Here is a 16,680-nt window from a genome sequence, read left to right as displayed (position 1 = left end):
CATCTAATGGCCTATTCCCCATCCTCAGATCTACCGACAGCATTTAATTCAATAGACGCTTTCTCCTCTTGGAAACATTTCCTTCATTTGGCTTTCAGGACACTTCACTCAATGGCATTTCCTCCTTCCTTTCTTGGTGATTCTTTTCAACCTATGAGATTTCCTTCATTCCCAGGCCTCTCAGTATCTCGGAGTTCACCAAGACTGTTCACAACCTCACTAGTTCCTTTATTAATTTCATCTAACCTCATGGTTTAATTTTTTTGTGTCCTGACAATTCTCCAAATTTTATTCCCCCTTTACTTGAGAATCATACCCAACTGCCTTCTTAACTTCTCCACTTGAATATTGTATCAGTCTGCATAATGTAAATATGCTGCAATAACTAACAGTCTCCAAATCCCCAAGGGCTTAAAACACGTTTATTTCTTATCCATGCTATGTTGCAAAATATGTTGGCTAGTGGCTCAGTTCTTTTGATCACCCTGGCGGAGAAAGGGGATGAGACTAATCTCACCCTGATTCTTAAAGCTTCTGACCAGTAGTGACAAAGATAATTCTGTTCCCTTTCCATTTAGACAAATCAAGTCAAAGAGGGTAGGGAAGTCCAATTCTGTAAAGTGCTTGAAAGGATGAAAAAATCATTGTTTGTGAACAGTCCTAATTTCTACTATAGTAGAAATGTCTATTAGACATCTCAAGATGACATGCCCCAAATTGATTTCCCCGTATTCTCCCCAGTAATCTGCTACTCTTGCAGTCTTTCCTTCTTTGACCATATCAACTTCCTGGCATCGTCTCTACTTTTCATGTTCCATCTCTAACCTGCTAGCAAAATCCCATTGGCTGGCCTTCAAAATATATAGAGGATTTTACCTCTCCTCAATGCTCCTACCCTGATCCAGGCTGCCATTTCCTTTCTCCTGAATTCTGCAGTAGCTCCCGGCTAGTCTTCATCTTCTGGTTCTTGTTGCCTTCAGTTTCTTCTCAACACAACAGCTAGAGAGATACAGTTAAAATGTAAATCAAAGCCTGTGTAACTCATGAAGTGCTGCATGGCCTGGCTCTCTATTCCCTCTCTGATCTCATCTTCTACAACCTTCCCCTTGCTCAGTGTGTGTCAGCCACACTAGCCCTCTTTGCTATTTTTTCCTACCCTCTGAGCATGCTTTTGCCTCACTCGTTATTTCCTCTGCCTGAATTTTTTTGTTGTTTTGACATTTATCCACATGCTCACTTCTGATTTCCTCAAAACCTCTACTTAGATGTTTCCATCTTGGTGAGTACTTCACTGGTCACCCTCTGAATTTTAAAATTTAATCTCTTTCTACTGACTCTTAAAGTATTCCTTTTCCCTTGTTTTTTATTTTATCCTCTTGGCTTCTTACAGTGTGTATCTTATTTATTTGGCTTGTTTTTAGTATCCTCTGAATATAACTCCACACAGGCATATAGTGTTTTCTTTGTTTCAGAGTTAGAACAGTGTCTGGCACATAAGAAAGTATGTACTAATTAGGTATTGAATAAATAGATTAAGTTGGGACCATCTTGAACCTAACAAGATTGGGACTTGGAGTCAAGCTTGTTTTGAGACTCTTGGTATCAGCTTGAAAAGATCCATTTGGTACGTGGCCAACTCCTCTGGCATTGAGGATTTTTGTGGCTTGGTAATGTAGTTTACTCGGGGCTAAGTATGAACCCTATCAGCTTCAGAGTTAGGTCATTAGGGTCAAGTTTACCAGTGCCTTCATTTGTGAGGATGATGCTTAGCAGCCAGGAGGAGTAATGAACATGTGCTCACTGCAGACAGCTCCTTCCCCAATCAAGAGGGTTCACATTCATAAAGCGATCTTAAAAGTGGATGTGCCACTCTTAAGCAGCCCATCATAATGAATATTATTAAGCTGAAAGATTCTTGAGTAATGGAATATAGTTGAAAATATTTTCTTGCTGCAAATGTAAATTGTCATAGATTTGTGAACTTTTACATCAGTTTTGACCTCTGTTGGTTGTATTAAAAGTATGTGTTGAGGTTTACTTAGGCAGTACTGAGGTTACTGCACCCTTCAAAGTAGGATGTGTGTCACTTAGTTTCCTCCAGTATTATGCCTGTCAGTGCAAACCTTTTTCTATCCACTGTAATAGAATTAGATGTCATATGTGATAGCTGAAATAACATACGTATTTTTTGTATATAACCATTTTTGTAGTTTCTAAGCTTGGCTGGATAATTTTGGTAATACATTTCTGCAAAATGAGAGAGATCTGTAAAAAAACTTTAGTATTGAGGGTAATTAATGACAGGTACATCTTGTTACAATTTAAAGAGGATAAATAGCTCTATTTTTAAAAAGTTTAGTTTGACTTGTTTTTTCCCCAGTAAATACTTATAGAACATCTATTATATGTCAGACAACTTGTTACCTATTCCTTTGAGTAATAGGAATCCCCATGAAATGGGTGAGAATAATTGCAATCCTTACTTCATATAGTTGTTCAGAGTATTAAATTAGGTGATTGACTGGAAATGAACTATACAAGATAGTGATAGGAGAGGATCATATGTATACTTTTTTCCTTTAAAAACACTGTAGTACTTTGTGACAGGCAATTTATAAGTATTTTATAAATATTAACTTAATTCATTTTTCTTTGTTTTTAATTACTTTTATTTTTGAAAATTATACTTAAAATTCTGGGATACATGTGCAGAATGTGCAGGTTTTTTACATAGGTATACATGTGCCATGGTGGTTTGCTGCTCCCATCAACCTGTCATCTGTGTTAGGTATTTCTCCTAATGCTATCCCTCCCCTTGCTCACCACCCCCCAACAGGCCCCAGTGTGTGATGTTCCCCTCCCTGTACCCATGTGTTCTTACTCTTCAATTCTCACTTATGAGTGAGAGCATGCGGTGTTCGGTTTTCTGTTCTTGTGTTAGTTTGCTGAGAGTGATGGTTTCCAGCTTCATCCATGTTCCTACAAAGGACATGAACTCATTCTTTTTTATGGCTGCATAGTATTCCATGGTGTATATGTGCCACATTTTCTTTATGCAGTCTAACATTGATGGGCATTTGGGTTGGTTCCAAGTCTTTGCTATCGTAAATAGTGCCGCAATAAACATGCATGTGCATGTGTCTTTATAGTAGAATGATTTATAATCCTGTGGGTGTATACCCAGCAGTGGGATTGCTGGGTCAAATGGTATTTCTAGTTCTAGATCCTTGAGGAATTGCTAGACTGTCCTCCATAATGGTTGAACTAATTTACACTCCCACCAACAATGTAAAAGCATTCCTATTTTTCCACATCCTGTCCAGCATCTGTTGTTTCCTGACTTTTTAATGATCCCATTCTAAGTGACGTGACATGCTATCTCATTGTGGTTTTGATTTGGATTTCTCTAATGATCAGTGATGATGAGCTCTTTTTCATATATTCGTTGGCTGCATAAATGTCTTCTTTTGAAAAATGTCTGTTCATATCCTTTGCCCACTTTTTGATGAGGTTGTTTTTTTTTCTTGTAAATTTGTTTAAGTTCCTTGTAGATTCTTGGTATTAGACCTTTGTCGGGTGAATAGATTGCAAAAATTTTCTCCCATTCTGTAGGTTCCCTGTTCACTCTGATGATAGTTTCTTTTGCTGTGCAGAAGCTCTTCAGTTTAATTAGATCCCATTTGTCAATTTGGGCTTTTGTTGCCATTGCTTTTGGTGTTTTAGTCATGAAGTCTTTGCCCATGCCTATGTCCTGAATGGTATTGCCTAGGTTTTCTTCAGGGTTTTTATGGCTTTAGGTCTTATGTTTAAATCTTTAAACCACCATGAGTTAATTTTTGTGTAAGACGTAAGGAAGGGGTCCCATTTCAGTTTTCTGCATATGACTAGCCAGTTTTCCCAACAGCATTTATTAAATGGGGAATCCTTTCCCCATTGATTGTTTTTGTAAGGTTTGTCAAAGATCAGATAGTTGTAGATGTATGGTGTTATTTCTGAGGCCTCTGTTCTGTTTTATTGGTCTATATCTCTGTTTTGGTACCACTACCATGCTGTTTTGGTTACTGTAACCTCGTAGTCTAGTTTGAAGTCAGGTAGCGTGATGCCTCCAGCTTTGTTCCTTTTGCTTAGGATTGTCTTGGCTATGTGGGTTCTTTTTGGTTCCATATGAAATTTAAAGTAGTTTTTTCTAATTCTGTGAAGAAAGTCAATGGTAGCTTGATGGCAATAGCATTGAATCTACAAATTACCTTGGGCAGTATGGCCATTTTCACAATATTGATTCTTTCTATCCGTGAGCATGGAATATTTTTCCATTTGTCTGTGTCCTCTCTTATTTCCTTGAGCAGTGGTTTGTAGTTCTCTTTAAAGAGGTCCTTAACACTCAATTAACTAGGTATTGACAGAACATATGTCAAAATAATAAGAGTTGTTTCTGACAAACCCACAGGCAATATCATACTGAATGGGCAAAAGCTGGAAGCATTACCTTTGAAAACTGGCACAAGACAAGGCTGCCCTCTCTCACCACTCCTATTCCACATAGTATTGGAAGTTCTGGCCAGGACAATCAGGCAAGAGAAAGACATAAAGAATATTCAAATAGGAAGAGAGGAAGTCATATTATCTCTGTTTGCAGATGACATGATTGTATATTTAGAAAACCCCATTGTCTTAGCCCAAAAACTCCTTAAGCTGATAAACAACTTCAGCAAAGTCTCAGGATACAAAATCAATGTACAAAAATCACAAGCATTCCTATACACCAGTAATAGACAAATAGAGAGCCAAATCATGAGCAAACTCCCATTCACAATTGCTACAAAGAGAATAAAATTCCTAGGAATACAACTTACAAGGGAGCTTCATTCATTTATCTAACCACCTTATGAGGTAAGTATTAGTAGTCCCACTTTACAGTTGAAGAAACAGGTATGGAGAGATTAGGTAACTCATCCAAGTCGGAAGTTTGGCTTCGTAGTTCATGTTTTTAACTATATTCATAGCACTGATGTTATCTTCGTAACATCAATCTGTATTAGTTGTCTATTGCTGCACAAAACAGTACCACAAAACTTAGTGGCTTAAGGCAGCAAATGTTTATTATCTCACAGTTTCTGTGGTTAGGAATCTAGGCGTAGCTTCGCTGGGTCTCCTAGTTCAGGGCCTCTTACAAGGCTGCAGTCAGGGTGTTGGCAAGTACCCAGTCATCTGAAGGCTCTGATGGAGGTAAATCCACTTCTAAACTCACTCATTTAACTCTTGGCAGGAGTCGTTTCCTCTTGGGCTGTTGGACTGAGGAAATCAGTTCCTTTCTGGTTGTTGGCTGCAAGATGCCCTTTGCTGCCTGCTACAGGGACCTTTCCATTGGGCAGCTTGCAGCATAGCAGCTTGCTTTATTAGAGTGAGCAAGCGAGAGAACAACAGGGTGGAGATTATCTGTAAGGCAAAGTCACAGCCTTTTCTAATTTAACCTTGGAAGTGATATCCCACCTACTTCTGCCATATTCTGTTGTTAAACATGAGTCACTAGGTCCAGGCCACAATTAGTAGAAGAGGCTTTCACAAAGGCTTGAATATCAGGAGGTACAGATAACTGGGAGCCATTTTAGAAGATACCACATAACTCATGGTTAGTAACCAGCTTGTCTTAATTTCCATACATTTCTTTTCTTATTGAGTGAATTTGATATCAAAAGGCCTAGCTATTTTGGCTATCATAGCAGCAATGTTTTGCCATTATGCTGCATACTAAGTTATAATTTATTTTCATGCTTATATCTTGTATTAGACTGCATAATGTCATCTGCTATAATATAGAATTCAAAACTCTTTATGACTTAATACAAAACAATAGGTATTTTTTTTTTTTTTTATATGGGCCAGACTGCTCTGCTAGGTGACTTTCTCTAAAGGATAATACAGGGATTTAGACTCATGTGGCTCTACCATTTTGAAATGCATCCCTCTAGCCATAAAGATGTGGGAGATTTTAACAGCCAGGCTTGTGAGTGATGTTCATCATTTCTGCACACATTGCATTGCCCAGAACTAGTGACAGGGCTCAACTTAACTCTAAGGGAAGATGGGAAATGTAATCTTCTGTCTGTGCTCAGGGATAAAAGAAAGGACGAAAGGATTGGTAAGCAGTTAATTTCACCTCACAACTTATTGAGATATGCTACTTGCCTTAAAAAAATATATATATATGTACACACACACACTGCTTAAGTGTTTCCCTTAAAAATTCTTTTGGCTCTATTTATTTCATTTTTTATTAAAAATAGCATATATGTGGAAAACACATAATCATATAATATCATTTAACATGTAATTGTAAAGCAAACAAATAAGCAACCATTCAGTCACTGCCCAGATCAAGCATTAGAATGTGGCCAGCACCCTAGAAACCCCCTGAATACTTTATCAATTACAACCCCTCACTATCCCAAATTTTATGATAATTGCTTTCCCATTATTTTATGTTTACCTCTACCAGAACCTTCTTGTTTTCCTTCTTGATTAGGATTTTGGAATTTGCCACCTCTTTCTTCTGTCTCTATGTCCTTCACTTGTATTTAGCCCTCAAATCCTTATACCCACCTGATCTCCAGTCAAACTGCTCTTCCTATCCCCAAGATCACCAGGGACTCCCTTATTATATTCGACAAATGTCTTAGTCCTTTTCTTCATGGACTTATTTGTGGAATTTGACTATGATGGCATTTTCTCTTTCTCAAAACCTTTGACATGTTACAAGTTTCTCTAGTGGTTTTCTTCTCATATTCTTTTGGCTGATTCTTCACAGTTTTCTTATAGGTTTATCTTCCTCTGCCCACCTTCAATATTGGTGTTTCTCTGTCATTTCCTAGCAATCTCATCCACTTTTACTGTTTTAACTCCCACTTATAACTTATGATTGTTAAATCAATATCTCTTGCTGCATATTCTCCCCTGAGTTCCAGACCCATAACTTGTCTTCCTTCAGTCATTTCCACATGGGTAATTCATATGTATCTCTAACTTAGCAAGTTCTATGTTTTATCTTGATTAGATAGGAGGAATGATAATAACAGATAGGATCTACTGAGTTCTTTCTAGGTGCCAAGCACTGCTTTAAGTGCTTTACATGAATTAATTCATTTTAATTTTCATTTTAACAAGAAATACCACAAAGTAGTTACTATTATCATTGTACAGATTAGGAAACTGATGCATAGGAATGTTAAGATGCTTGCCCAAGGTCACAAAGAAATATCAGGCATATCCTTGATTGAAAGTCTGGCCCTCTAGCTTCAAACCAGATTTTCTGACCCCTGTAATGCATACAGCTGCCTCTCAAGTCAGGGCTTATGTCTATGCTTTTGACCATGAGTCTAATGGACTTTGTGTAGTATTCAGCTTATTCAGACAGGGATATGTAAGAGGAATATTAGTTTGAGTTGATGTGATATTATTTTAATTCTCCAGACATCTGAAAACATCTGTCAACAGTATGGCAGCTAAATCCTACCCAGGGATGACTCACCCCATTTCAAAGTAGAAGGAGTCAGTATTATTTTGTGTACAAATACAAAATAGGTAAGTCAAATGCAAATACAAAGAGTCAGTCACCACAAAATAATGCTGACCCCCCTCTACTAATAATAATCAAACTGATTGTACTATATAAATTTTTTAATACTTAGTTATAAAGAATTCCCAGTAGGAGAAACTTTGCCTATTGAAGGTATGTCCATGTCTGGAGAGATGAGCAACCTATTCTAAGAATAACAGACTAAGGCAGAGAAAAAAAAAGGTATCAATCTTGGTGGTACAAATGTAATATACATACTTTATAACTATGGATAGACCTTTCATTTGTGTTAGGGAGCTAGTTTTTAAAAACAACATGATGGAAGAATGAGAATATTTCATTGGTTCAGCCATAAAAGTTAGTATTGTTTTATTGGCTCAATGACTAAAACAAAGTACGCAATGCTTGAAAGAAATTCAGTAGCAGTTAAGTAATAATTTCCGTGAAGAAATTAGTGACATATGGTATTGAAATCATGTGAAAAAAAAATGCTCAACAGCACTTATCATTAGACAAATGCAAATCAAAACCACAATGAGATACCATCTCTCACCAGCCAGAATGGCCATTAAAAAGTCAAAAAATAACAGATGCTGGCAAAGTTGTAGAGAGAAAGGAATGCTTGTATACCGTTGGTAGGAGTGTACATTAGTTCAATCATTGTGGAAGACAGTGCAGCGATTACTCAAATATCTAAAAACAGACCTACCATTTGACCCAGCAATCCCATTACTGGATATATACCCAAAGGAATATACATTGTTTTATCATAAAGATACATACACATGTATGTTTCTTGCAGCACCATTCACAATAGCAAAGACATGGAATTAACCTAAATGCCCATCAGTGGTAGAATGGATAAAGAAAATGTGGTATGTATATACCATGGAATACTATGCAGCCATAAAAAATGAAATCATGTCCTTTGCAGCAACATGGATGGAGCTGGAGGCCATTATCCTTAGCAACTAATGCAGGATCAGAAAACCAAATACCACATGTTCTCACTTATAAGTGGGAGCTATGTTCACCCACACAGAAGGGAACAACACATATTGGGTCTTATGAGAGGGTAAAGGTGGGGAGGAAGGAAAAGATCACGAAAAGTAACTAATGAGTACTAAGCTTAATACCTGGATGATGAAATAATCAGTGCAATAATCCCCCATGACACAAGTTTACCTATATAACAAACCTGGAAATGTACCCCTGAACTTAAAATAAAAGATAAATAAAATTTAAAAAAAAGAAAAAAGGCAAAATAGCCACAGTCTCAGATAATTGTAGCCATGTTTGAATCATGTGATGACTTGTTACTTGTAATACTCATTCGAGGAAGAGAGGGCCTTGGAATATGTTTGGACTCTGAAAAAATTGTCACCTTATTAACTTTTCACAGCAAACTAAGTTGTGTTAAAGATATATATATATATAGAGAGAGAGAGAGAGAGAGAGCTCAACAGATCAGTGTCATTGTACTTAATCTCACTGATAGCTCATTCATTCAAAATTCTCAGAATTCACTTTAATAGTTCAAATGTTCTCTAAAGTAACTTTCTTACTTTTCTCTTTTTGCTTAGGTGATGCTGGGTCAAAAATCCATCTGACTCAACAGGTAGACATAGCGGCACAGGTTGCCTCTGGAATGGCCTATCTGGAGTCTCGGAACTACATTCACAGAGATCTGGCTGCCAGAAATGTCCTTGTTGGTGAACATAATATCTACAAAGTAGCAGATTTTGGACTTGCCAGAGTTTTTAAGGTGGATTTAGTTTTGTTTTAATTAGTTTTTGTAATAGGTCAAAAGTCTAACAGTTAGTAACCCAATAGATATACTGTTATTCTTTAAAACAATGTTTCTCCAAGTTCTGTAGTCCATAAACTACTTCAGTAGTCCAAAACCTTACAAACTGCCTGCACATTCCTATTTCTTAACAAGGAGAAACAAAATAGAGAAAACAGTGACCAACCAGATTGGAAAGTATGTACTTAAGTATATAGTTGAATTAATGATCTATTTTTCAGTTAGTACCAGTCACCTCTGTTCACCTCTATTTCCTTTACAAAAGCTGTACACTTTGTGCAGTGTTAACCTAGCCACCATTACTCACTGTATGCCAGACTAATTTGCATGCCACTAGAATTCTTCAGCAATCATTGGCTTTTTGATTTCCCAATTTTTACATCAGTCTGAAAGATACTCTATAGGAGATGTAATATTAGGTGTTTTTCTCTTAAATTAATTTGAAATTTCCATATTGTACCCTAAAAATATGGATACAGGGCATGAAACAACAAATAAATGATTCCCTTTTAATCTTCATGAATTCATCACTTTTTTTCTTTTTGTAAATTAATTAGTACCCCAGTGAGTTTATATATTAATTTAAAACACTTAGATCCTACTTTTCATTATTAGCAAGTGGTTACATGGTAATTATCAAAGTCAGTGGCTTTTCAATATCATCAGTAAATCAAACAATAGACTTTGCTTCCTTTATTTTTTCGCTCAGGATCAGATGTGAAGCCAGAATCATGTATTAATTCTCCAAATGTAGTAGAATGTTTCTTTCAGTGCTATTCTTGGCACATAGTAGGCTCTTAAATAATATTTTATTAATGACTTCCCACATATTTTTCAGTCTTGTATACCAGATTCAGAATTTGCTAATGTAATTGTCAATAGAACTAAGCTCATTTTGAATCTTTTTTCTCTAAATTTTGATGTGAAGCAGATTATAGATGAATGAGGGTAGCAAAAAAAAAAAAATTACTTTAACTTGGCCTGGATTCCTTAATGCATTAACAGGTAGATAATGAAGACATCTATGAATCTAAACACGAAATAAAGCTGCCGGTGAAATGGACTGCGCCCGAAGCCATTCGTACTAATAAATTCAGCATTAAGTCCGATGTGTGGTCATTTGGAATCCTTCTTTATGAAATCATTACTTATGGCAAAATGCCTTACAGTGGTAAGTAATTAATTCTGAAGTGGACCTTTTTGCTGCAGGTCACTTACTTAGGTGTGACTTTAACTGCTTCTCCCAGACTTAGAGGGAAGAGTTATGAGGCTGACCATACCAAGTACCTGCGGGAGCTTGATAGATAAAATTTGATGATGATAATTTGCATTAATGAGGTGGTTTATTACTTCCCTCTCCTTTGCTAGTGAATTGCAGTCATATAGACATCACTTGCTGCAGGACTTAGTTTAATCCGTGTAACCTGGGAAGGGGATGGTAGACCTCAAAGCTTTGCCAAGGAAATTGACTTACTTAGTAACCTAGAGTATAAATGGCTATAAGTTTAAGACTCTGAGCTTCAACTTTGTTTTTTGTTGTTGTTGTTGTTATTGTTTCCGTTCTGTATTTTCTAGGTATGACAGGTGCCCAGGTAATCCAGATGTTGGCTCAAAACTATAGACTTCCCCAACCATCCAATTGTCCACAGCAATTTTACAATATCATGTTGGAGTGCTGGAATGCAGAGCCTAAGGAACGACCTACATTTGAGACACTGCATTGGAAACTTGAGGACTATTTTGAAACAGACTCTTCATATTCAGATGCAAATAACTTCATAAGATGAACACTGGAGAAGAATATCAAATAATAAAGTAGCAAAACAAATTCAAATAGTCAGTTCCAAAGTACAATGTTATCAACCAACTCCACAATCAGTTTATCCTGACGTATTCAAGTGATAGGATAAAGTTGGCCATGTATTATAAAAAAGATTATTTGTGCATTTTATTGACTGGGCTACACTGAAAGACAATCAAGGTGATATGTAATTTCCTCACTGCCTGGTAAAATTAAGCACACTAAACAAAGTTATTTTTCTTTTTAAGAGATACTTACATTTCAATTTATTGTTTGAAATGCCGATCAAGAGAATCAACAGATGATAGTCAGTTTTTACTCAGTGACTGTTGTAGCGTCTTCCTGTTTACTGATTAGAGTGGTTATTCATTATTCCTCAGATTGCTGAATCCCATCAGGCTGTTATTATAAAGGAATTTGATTGCTTTGCTGCACAGCAGGACCTGTGCTTTGAGATTTTTTTTTTCTCTTTTAAAATATCCTGTAACTACAATGATGGTAAAACCATGTTAAATGACTTGATTGTACTTGGAGTAATTGCACATTTTTTTCTATGCATAAAAAAATGATGCAGCTGTTGAGAAAACGAATTAAAATCTTTTTCATTTTGCAGAAGGAAATCATGGAATTTTTCTATACCTCAGTATGTGTCAACTGAGAGTCATATACATTAGTTTTAATGTCTTAATATTGAGAATCAGGTTGCAAAACTGATGAGTTATTATCTATGGAAATGTGAGAAATATCTAATAGCCTGTAAAGGCTGAGAAATAAGTATCAAAATAGTTTAGGAAAATGAGAGGAGAACAGTAGGATTGCTGTGGCCTAGACTTCTGAGTAATTAATAAAGAAAAAGAAATACCCTTTGGCCTACAGATCAGAGTTTTATTTATTTTTATTTTTTACTTTTTATTATAGTTTAAGTTCTGGGGTACATGTGCAGAAAGTGCAGTTTTGTTACATAGGTATACTCGCGCCATGGTGGTTTGCTGCACCCATCAACCCGTCATCTACATTAGGTATTTCTCCTAGTGCTGTTTCTCCCCTAGCCCTCCATCCCCTGACAGGCCCCAGTGTGTGATGTTCCCCTCCCTGTGTCCATGTGTTCTCATTGTTCAGCTCCCACTTATGAGTGAGAACATGCAGTGTTTGGTTTTCTGTTCTTGTGTTAGTTTGCTGAGAATGGTTGTTTCCAGCTTCATCCATGTCCCTGCAAATGACATGAGCTCACCCTTTTTTATGGCTGCATAGTATTCCATGGTATATATGTGCCACATTTTCTTTATCCAGCCCATCATTGATGGGCATTTGGGTTGGTTCCAAGTCTTTTCTATTGTGAATAGTGCCGCAGTAAACATGCATGTGCATGTGTCTTTATAGTAGAATGATTTATAATCCTTTGGGTATATACCCAGTAATGGAATTGCTGGGTCAAATGGTATTTCTAGTTCTAGATCCTTGAGGAATTGCTAGACTATCCTCCACAATGGTTGAACTAATTTACACTCCCACCAACAGTGTAAAAGTGTTCTTATTTCTCCACATCCTCTTCAGCATCTGTTGTTTCCTGACTTTTTAATGATCTCCATTCTAACTGGTGTGAGATGGTATCTCATTGTGGTTTTGATTTGGATTTCTCTAATGATCAGTGATGATGAGCTTTTTTTCATGTGTCTGTTGGCTGCATAAATGTCTTCTTTTGAAAAGTGTCTGTTCAAATCCTTCACACACTTTTTGTGGGGTTGTCTGTTTTTTTCTTGTAAGTTTGTTTATGTTCCTTGTAGATTCTTGGTATTAGCCCTTTGTCATATGGATAGCTTGCAAACATTTTCTCCCATTCTGTAGGTTGACTGTTTACTCTGATGATAACTTCTTTTGCTGCCTAGAAGCTGTTTAGTTTAATTAGATCCCATTTATCAATTTTGGCTTTTGTTGCCATTGGTTTTTGTGTTTTAGTCATGACATCTTTTCCCATGCCTATGTCCTGAATGGTATTACCGAGGCTTTCTTCTAGGTTTTTTATGGTTTTACGTCTTATGTTTAAGTCTTTAATCCATCTTGAGTTAATTTTTGTATAAGGTGTAAGGAAGGGGTCCAGTTTCAGTTTTCTGCATATGCTAGCCAGTTTTCCCAACACCATTTATTAAATAGGAAATCCTTTCCCCATTGCTTGTTTTGTTAGGTTTATCAAAAATCAGATGGTTGTAGATGTGTGGTGTTATTTCTGAGGCCTCTGTTCTGTTCCATTGGTCTATATATTTGTTTTGGTACCACTACTATGCTGTTTTGTTTACTGTAGGCTTGTGATATAGTTTGAAGTCAGGTAGCATGATGCCTACAACTTTGTTCTTTTTGCTTAGGATTGTCTGGGCTATGCAGGCTCTTTTTTGGTTCCATATGAAGTTTAAAGTAGTTTTTTCCAATTCTGTGAAGAAAGTCAATGGTAGTTTGATGGGGATAGCATTGAATATATAAATTGCCTTGGGCAATATGGCCATTTTCACAATATTGAGTCTTCCTATCCATGAGCATGGAATGTTTTTCAATTTATTTGTATCCTCTCTTATTTCCTTCGGCAGTGGTTTGTAGTTCTCCTTGAAGAGGTCCTTCACATCCATTGTAAGTTGTATTTCTAGGTATTTTATTCTCTTTGCAGAAATTGTGAATGGGAGTTCACTCATGATTTGGCTCTCTGTTTGTTATTGGCATATAGGAATGCATGTGATTTTTGCACATTGATTTTGTATCCTGAGACTTTGCTGAAGTTGCTTACCAACTTAAGGAGATTTTGGGCTGAGATGGTGGGGTTTCCTACTTATACAATTATTTCATCTGCAGACAGAGACAATTTGACTTCCTCTTTTCCTATTTGAGTACCCTTTCTTTCTTTCTCTTGCCTGACTGCCCTGGCCAGAACTTTAAATACTAGGTTGAATAGGAGTGGTGAGAGAGGGCATCCTTGTCTTGTGCCAGTTTTCAAAGGTAATGCTTCCAGCTTTTGCCCATTCAGTATGATATTGGCTGTGGTTTTGTCATAAATCTGTCTTATTATTTTGAGATACGTTCCATCAATACCTAGTTTATTGAGAGTTTTTAGTATGAAGGGGTGTTGAATTTTATCAAAGGCCTTTTCTGCATCTATTGAGATAATCATGTGGTTTTTGTCATTGGTTCCGTTTATGTGATGGATTGTGTTTATTGATTTCTGTATGTTGAACCAAACTTGCATCCCAGGGATGAAGCCAACTTGATCGTCGTGGATAAGCTTTTTGATGTGCTGCTGCATTCGGTTTGCCAGTATTTTGTTGAGGATTTTCGCATCAATGTTCATCAGGGATATTGGCTGAAATTTGTGTGTGTGTGTGTGTGTGTGTGTGTGTGTGTGTGTGTGTGTCTCTGTCAGGTTTTGGTCTCAGGATGATGCTGGCCTCATAAAATGAGTTAGGGAGGAGTCCCTCTTTTCCTATTGTTTGGAATATTTTCAGAAAGAATGGTACTAGCTTTGTACCTCTTTGTACCTCTGGTAGAATTCGGCTGTGAATCTGTTTGGTCCTGGAATTTTTTTGGTTGGTAGGCTATTAATTACTGCCTCAATTTCAGAACTTGTTATTGGTCTATTTAGGGATTAAACTTCTTCCTAGTTTAGTCTTGGGAGGGTGTATGTGTCCAGGAATTTATCCATTTCTTCTAGATTTTCTAGTTTATTTGCTTAGAGGTATTTATGGTAATCTCTGATGGTATTTTGCATTTCTGTGGGATCAGTGGTGATCTCCTCTTTATCATTTTTTATTGTGTCTGTTTGATTCTTCTCTCTTTTCTTCTTTTTAGTCTGGCTAGTGTTCTATCTATTTTGTTGATCTTTTCAAAAAATCAGATCCTGGATTCATTGATTTTTTTGAAGTGTTTTTCATGTCTCTATATCCTTCAGTTCTGCTCTGATCTTAATTATTTCTTGTCTTCTGCTAACTTTTGAATTTGTTTGCTCTTGCTTCTCTAGTACTTTTAATTGTGATATTAGGGTGTCAATTTTAGATCTTTCCTGAGTCCTCTTGTGGGCAGTTAGTGCTATTAATTTCCCTCTACACACTGCTTTCAATGTGTTCCAGAGATTCTGGTACATTGTTTCTTTGTTCTCATTGTTTTCAAAGAACATCTTTATTTCTGCCTTAATTTTGTTATTTACCCAGTACTCATTCAGGAGCAGGTTGTTCAGTTCCCAAGGAGTTGTGAGGTTTTCTGTCAGTTTCTTAATCCTGAGTTCTAATTTGATTGCACTGTGGTCTGAGAGACTGTTTGTTATGATTTCTATTCTTTTGCATTTTCTGAGTAGTGTTTTGCTTCCAATTATGTGATCACTTTTAGAATAAGTGTGATGAGGTGCTGAGAAGAATGTATATTCTGTTGATTTGGGATGGAGAATTCTGTAGATGTCTGTTAGGTCCACTTGGTCCAGAGCTGAGTTCAAGTCCTAAATATCTTTGTTAATTTTCTGTCTCATTTATCTGTCTAATATTGACAGCAGGCTGTTAAAACTTCCCACTATTATTGTGTGGGAGTCTAAGTCTCTTTGTAGTTCTCTAAGAACTTGCTTTATGAATCTGGGTGCTCCTGTATTTGGTGTATATATATTTAGGATAGTTAGCTATTCTTATTGCATTGATCCCTTTACCATTATGTAATGCCCTTTTTTGTCTCTTTTGATCTTTGTTGATTTAAAGTCTGTTTTATCAGAGACTAGGATTGCAACCCCTGCTTTTTTTTCTGCTTTCCTTTTGCTTGGTAAATATTCCTCCATCCCTTTATCTTGAGCCTATGTGTGTCTTTGCATGTGAGACGGGTCTCCTGAATACAGCACACCGATGGGTCTTGAGTCTTTATCCAATTTGCCTTTCTGTGTCTTTTACTTGGGGCATTCAGCCTGTTTACATTTAAGGTTAGTATTGTTATGTGTGAATTTGATCCTGTCATATGATGCTAGCTGGTTATTTTGCCTGAAAGTTGTTGCTGTTTCTTTATAGTGTCGATGGTCTTTACAATTTGCAGTGGCTGATATTGGTTGTTTCTTTCCATGTTTAGTGCTTCCTTCAGGAGCTCTTGTAAGGCAGGCCTGGTGGTGACAAAATTTCTCAGCATTTGCTTGTCTGCAAAGGATTTTATTTCTCCTTTGCTTATGAAACTTAGTTTGGTTGAATATGAAATTAGGGGTTGAAAATTCTTTTTTTTAAGAATGTTGAATATTGGCCCCCACTCTATTTTGGCTTGTAAGGTTTCTGCAGAGAGATCCTCTGTTAGTCTGATGGGCTTCCCTTTGTGGGTAGCCCGACCTTTCTCTCTGGCTGCCCTTAACATTTTTTTTCCTTCATTTCAACCTCGGTGAATATGACGATTATGTGTCTTGGGGTTGCTCTGCTGGAGGAGTATCTTTGTGGTGTTCTCTGTATTTCCTTAATTTGAATATTAGCCTGTCTTGCTAGGTTGGGGATGTCGTCCTGGATAATA

The 16,680-nt window shown here is 36.8% G+C and overlaps 1 protein-coding gene across 1 annotated transcript in view; it reads left to right on the top strand.

Moving 5' to 3' along the window:
- FRK (fyn related Src family tyrosine kinase) overlaps positions 1–11,698 on the top strand; it is a 114,937-nt gene extending 103,239 nt beyond the window's left edge. The window contains exons 7-9 of the mRNA XM_025384285.1: positions 9,157–9,338; positions 10,386–10,551; positions 10,956–11,698. Of these exons, the coding sequence (XP_025240070.1) occupies positions 9,157–9,338; positions 10,386–10,551; positions 10,956–11,167 (560 nt within the window). The 3' untranslated portion in view covers positions 11,168–11,698. The remainder of the gene's footprint in view (positions 1–9,156; positions 9,339–10,385; positions 10,552–10,955) is intronic.
- The last annotated feature ends 4,982 nt before the right edge of the window (positions 11,699–16,680 follow it).

Source organism: Theropithecus gelada, chromosome 4 (genome assembly GCF_003255815.1).
Source record: "Theropithecus gelada isolate Dixy chromosome 4, Tgel_1.0, whole genome shotgun sequence".
Taxonomy (NCBI): domain Eukaryota; kingdom Metazoa; phylum Chordata; class Mammalia; order Primates; family Cercopithecidae; genus Theropithecus; species Theropithecus gelada.
The sequence above is the reverse complement of the archived record's forward strand: the minus strand, read 5'-3'. Positions and strand labels throughout refer to the sequence as shown.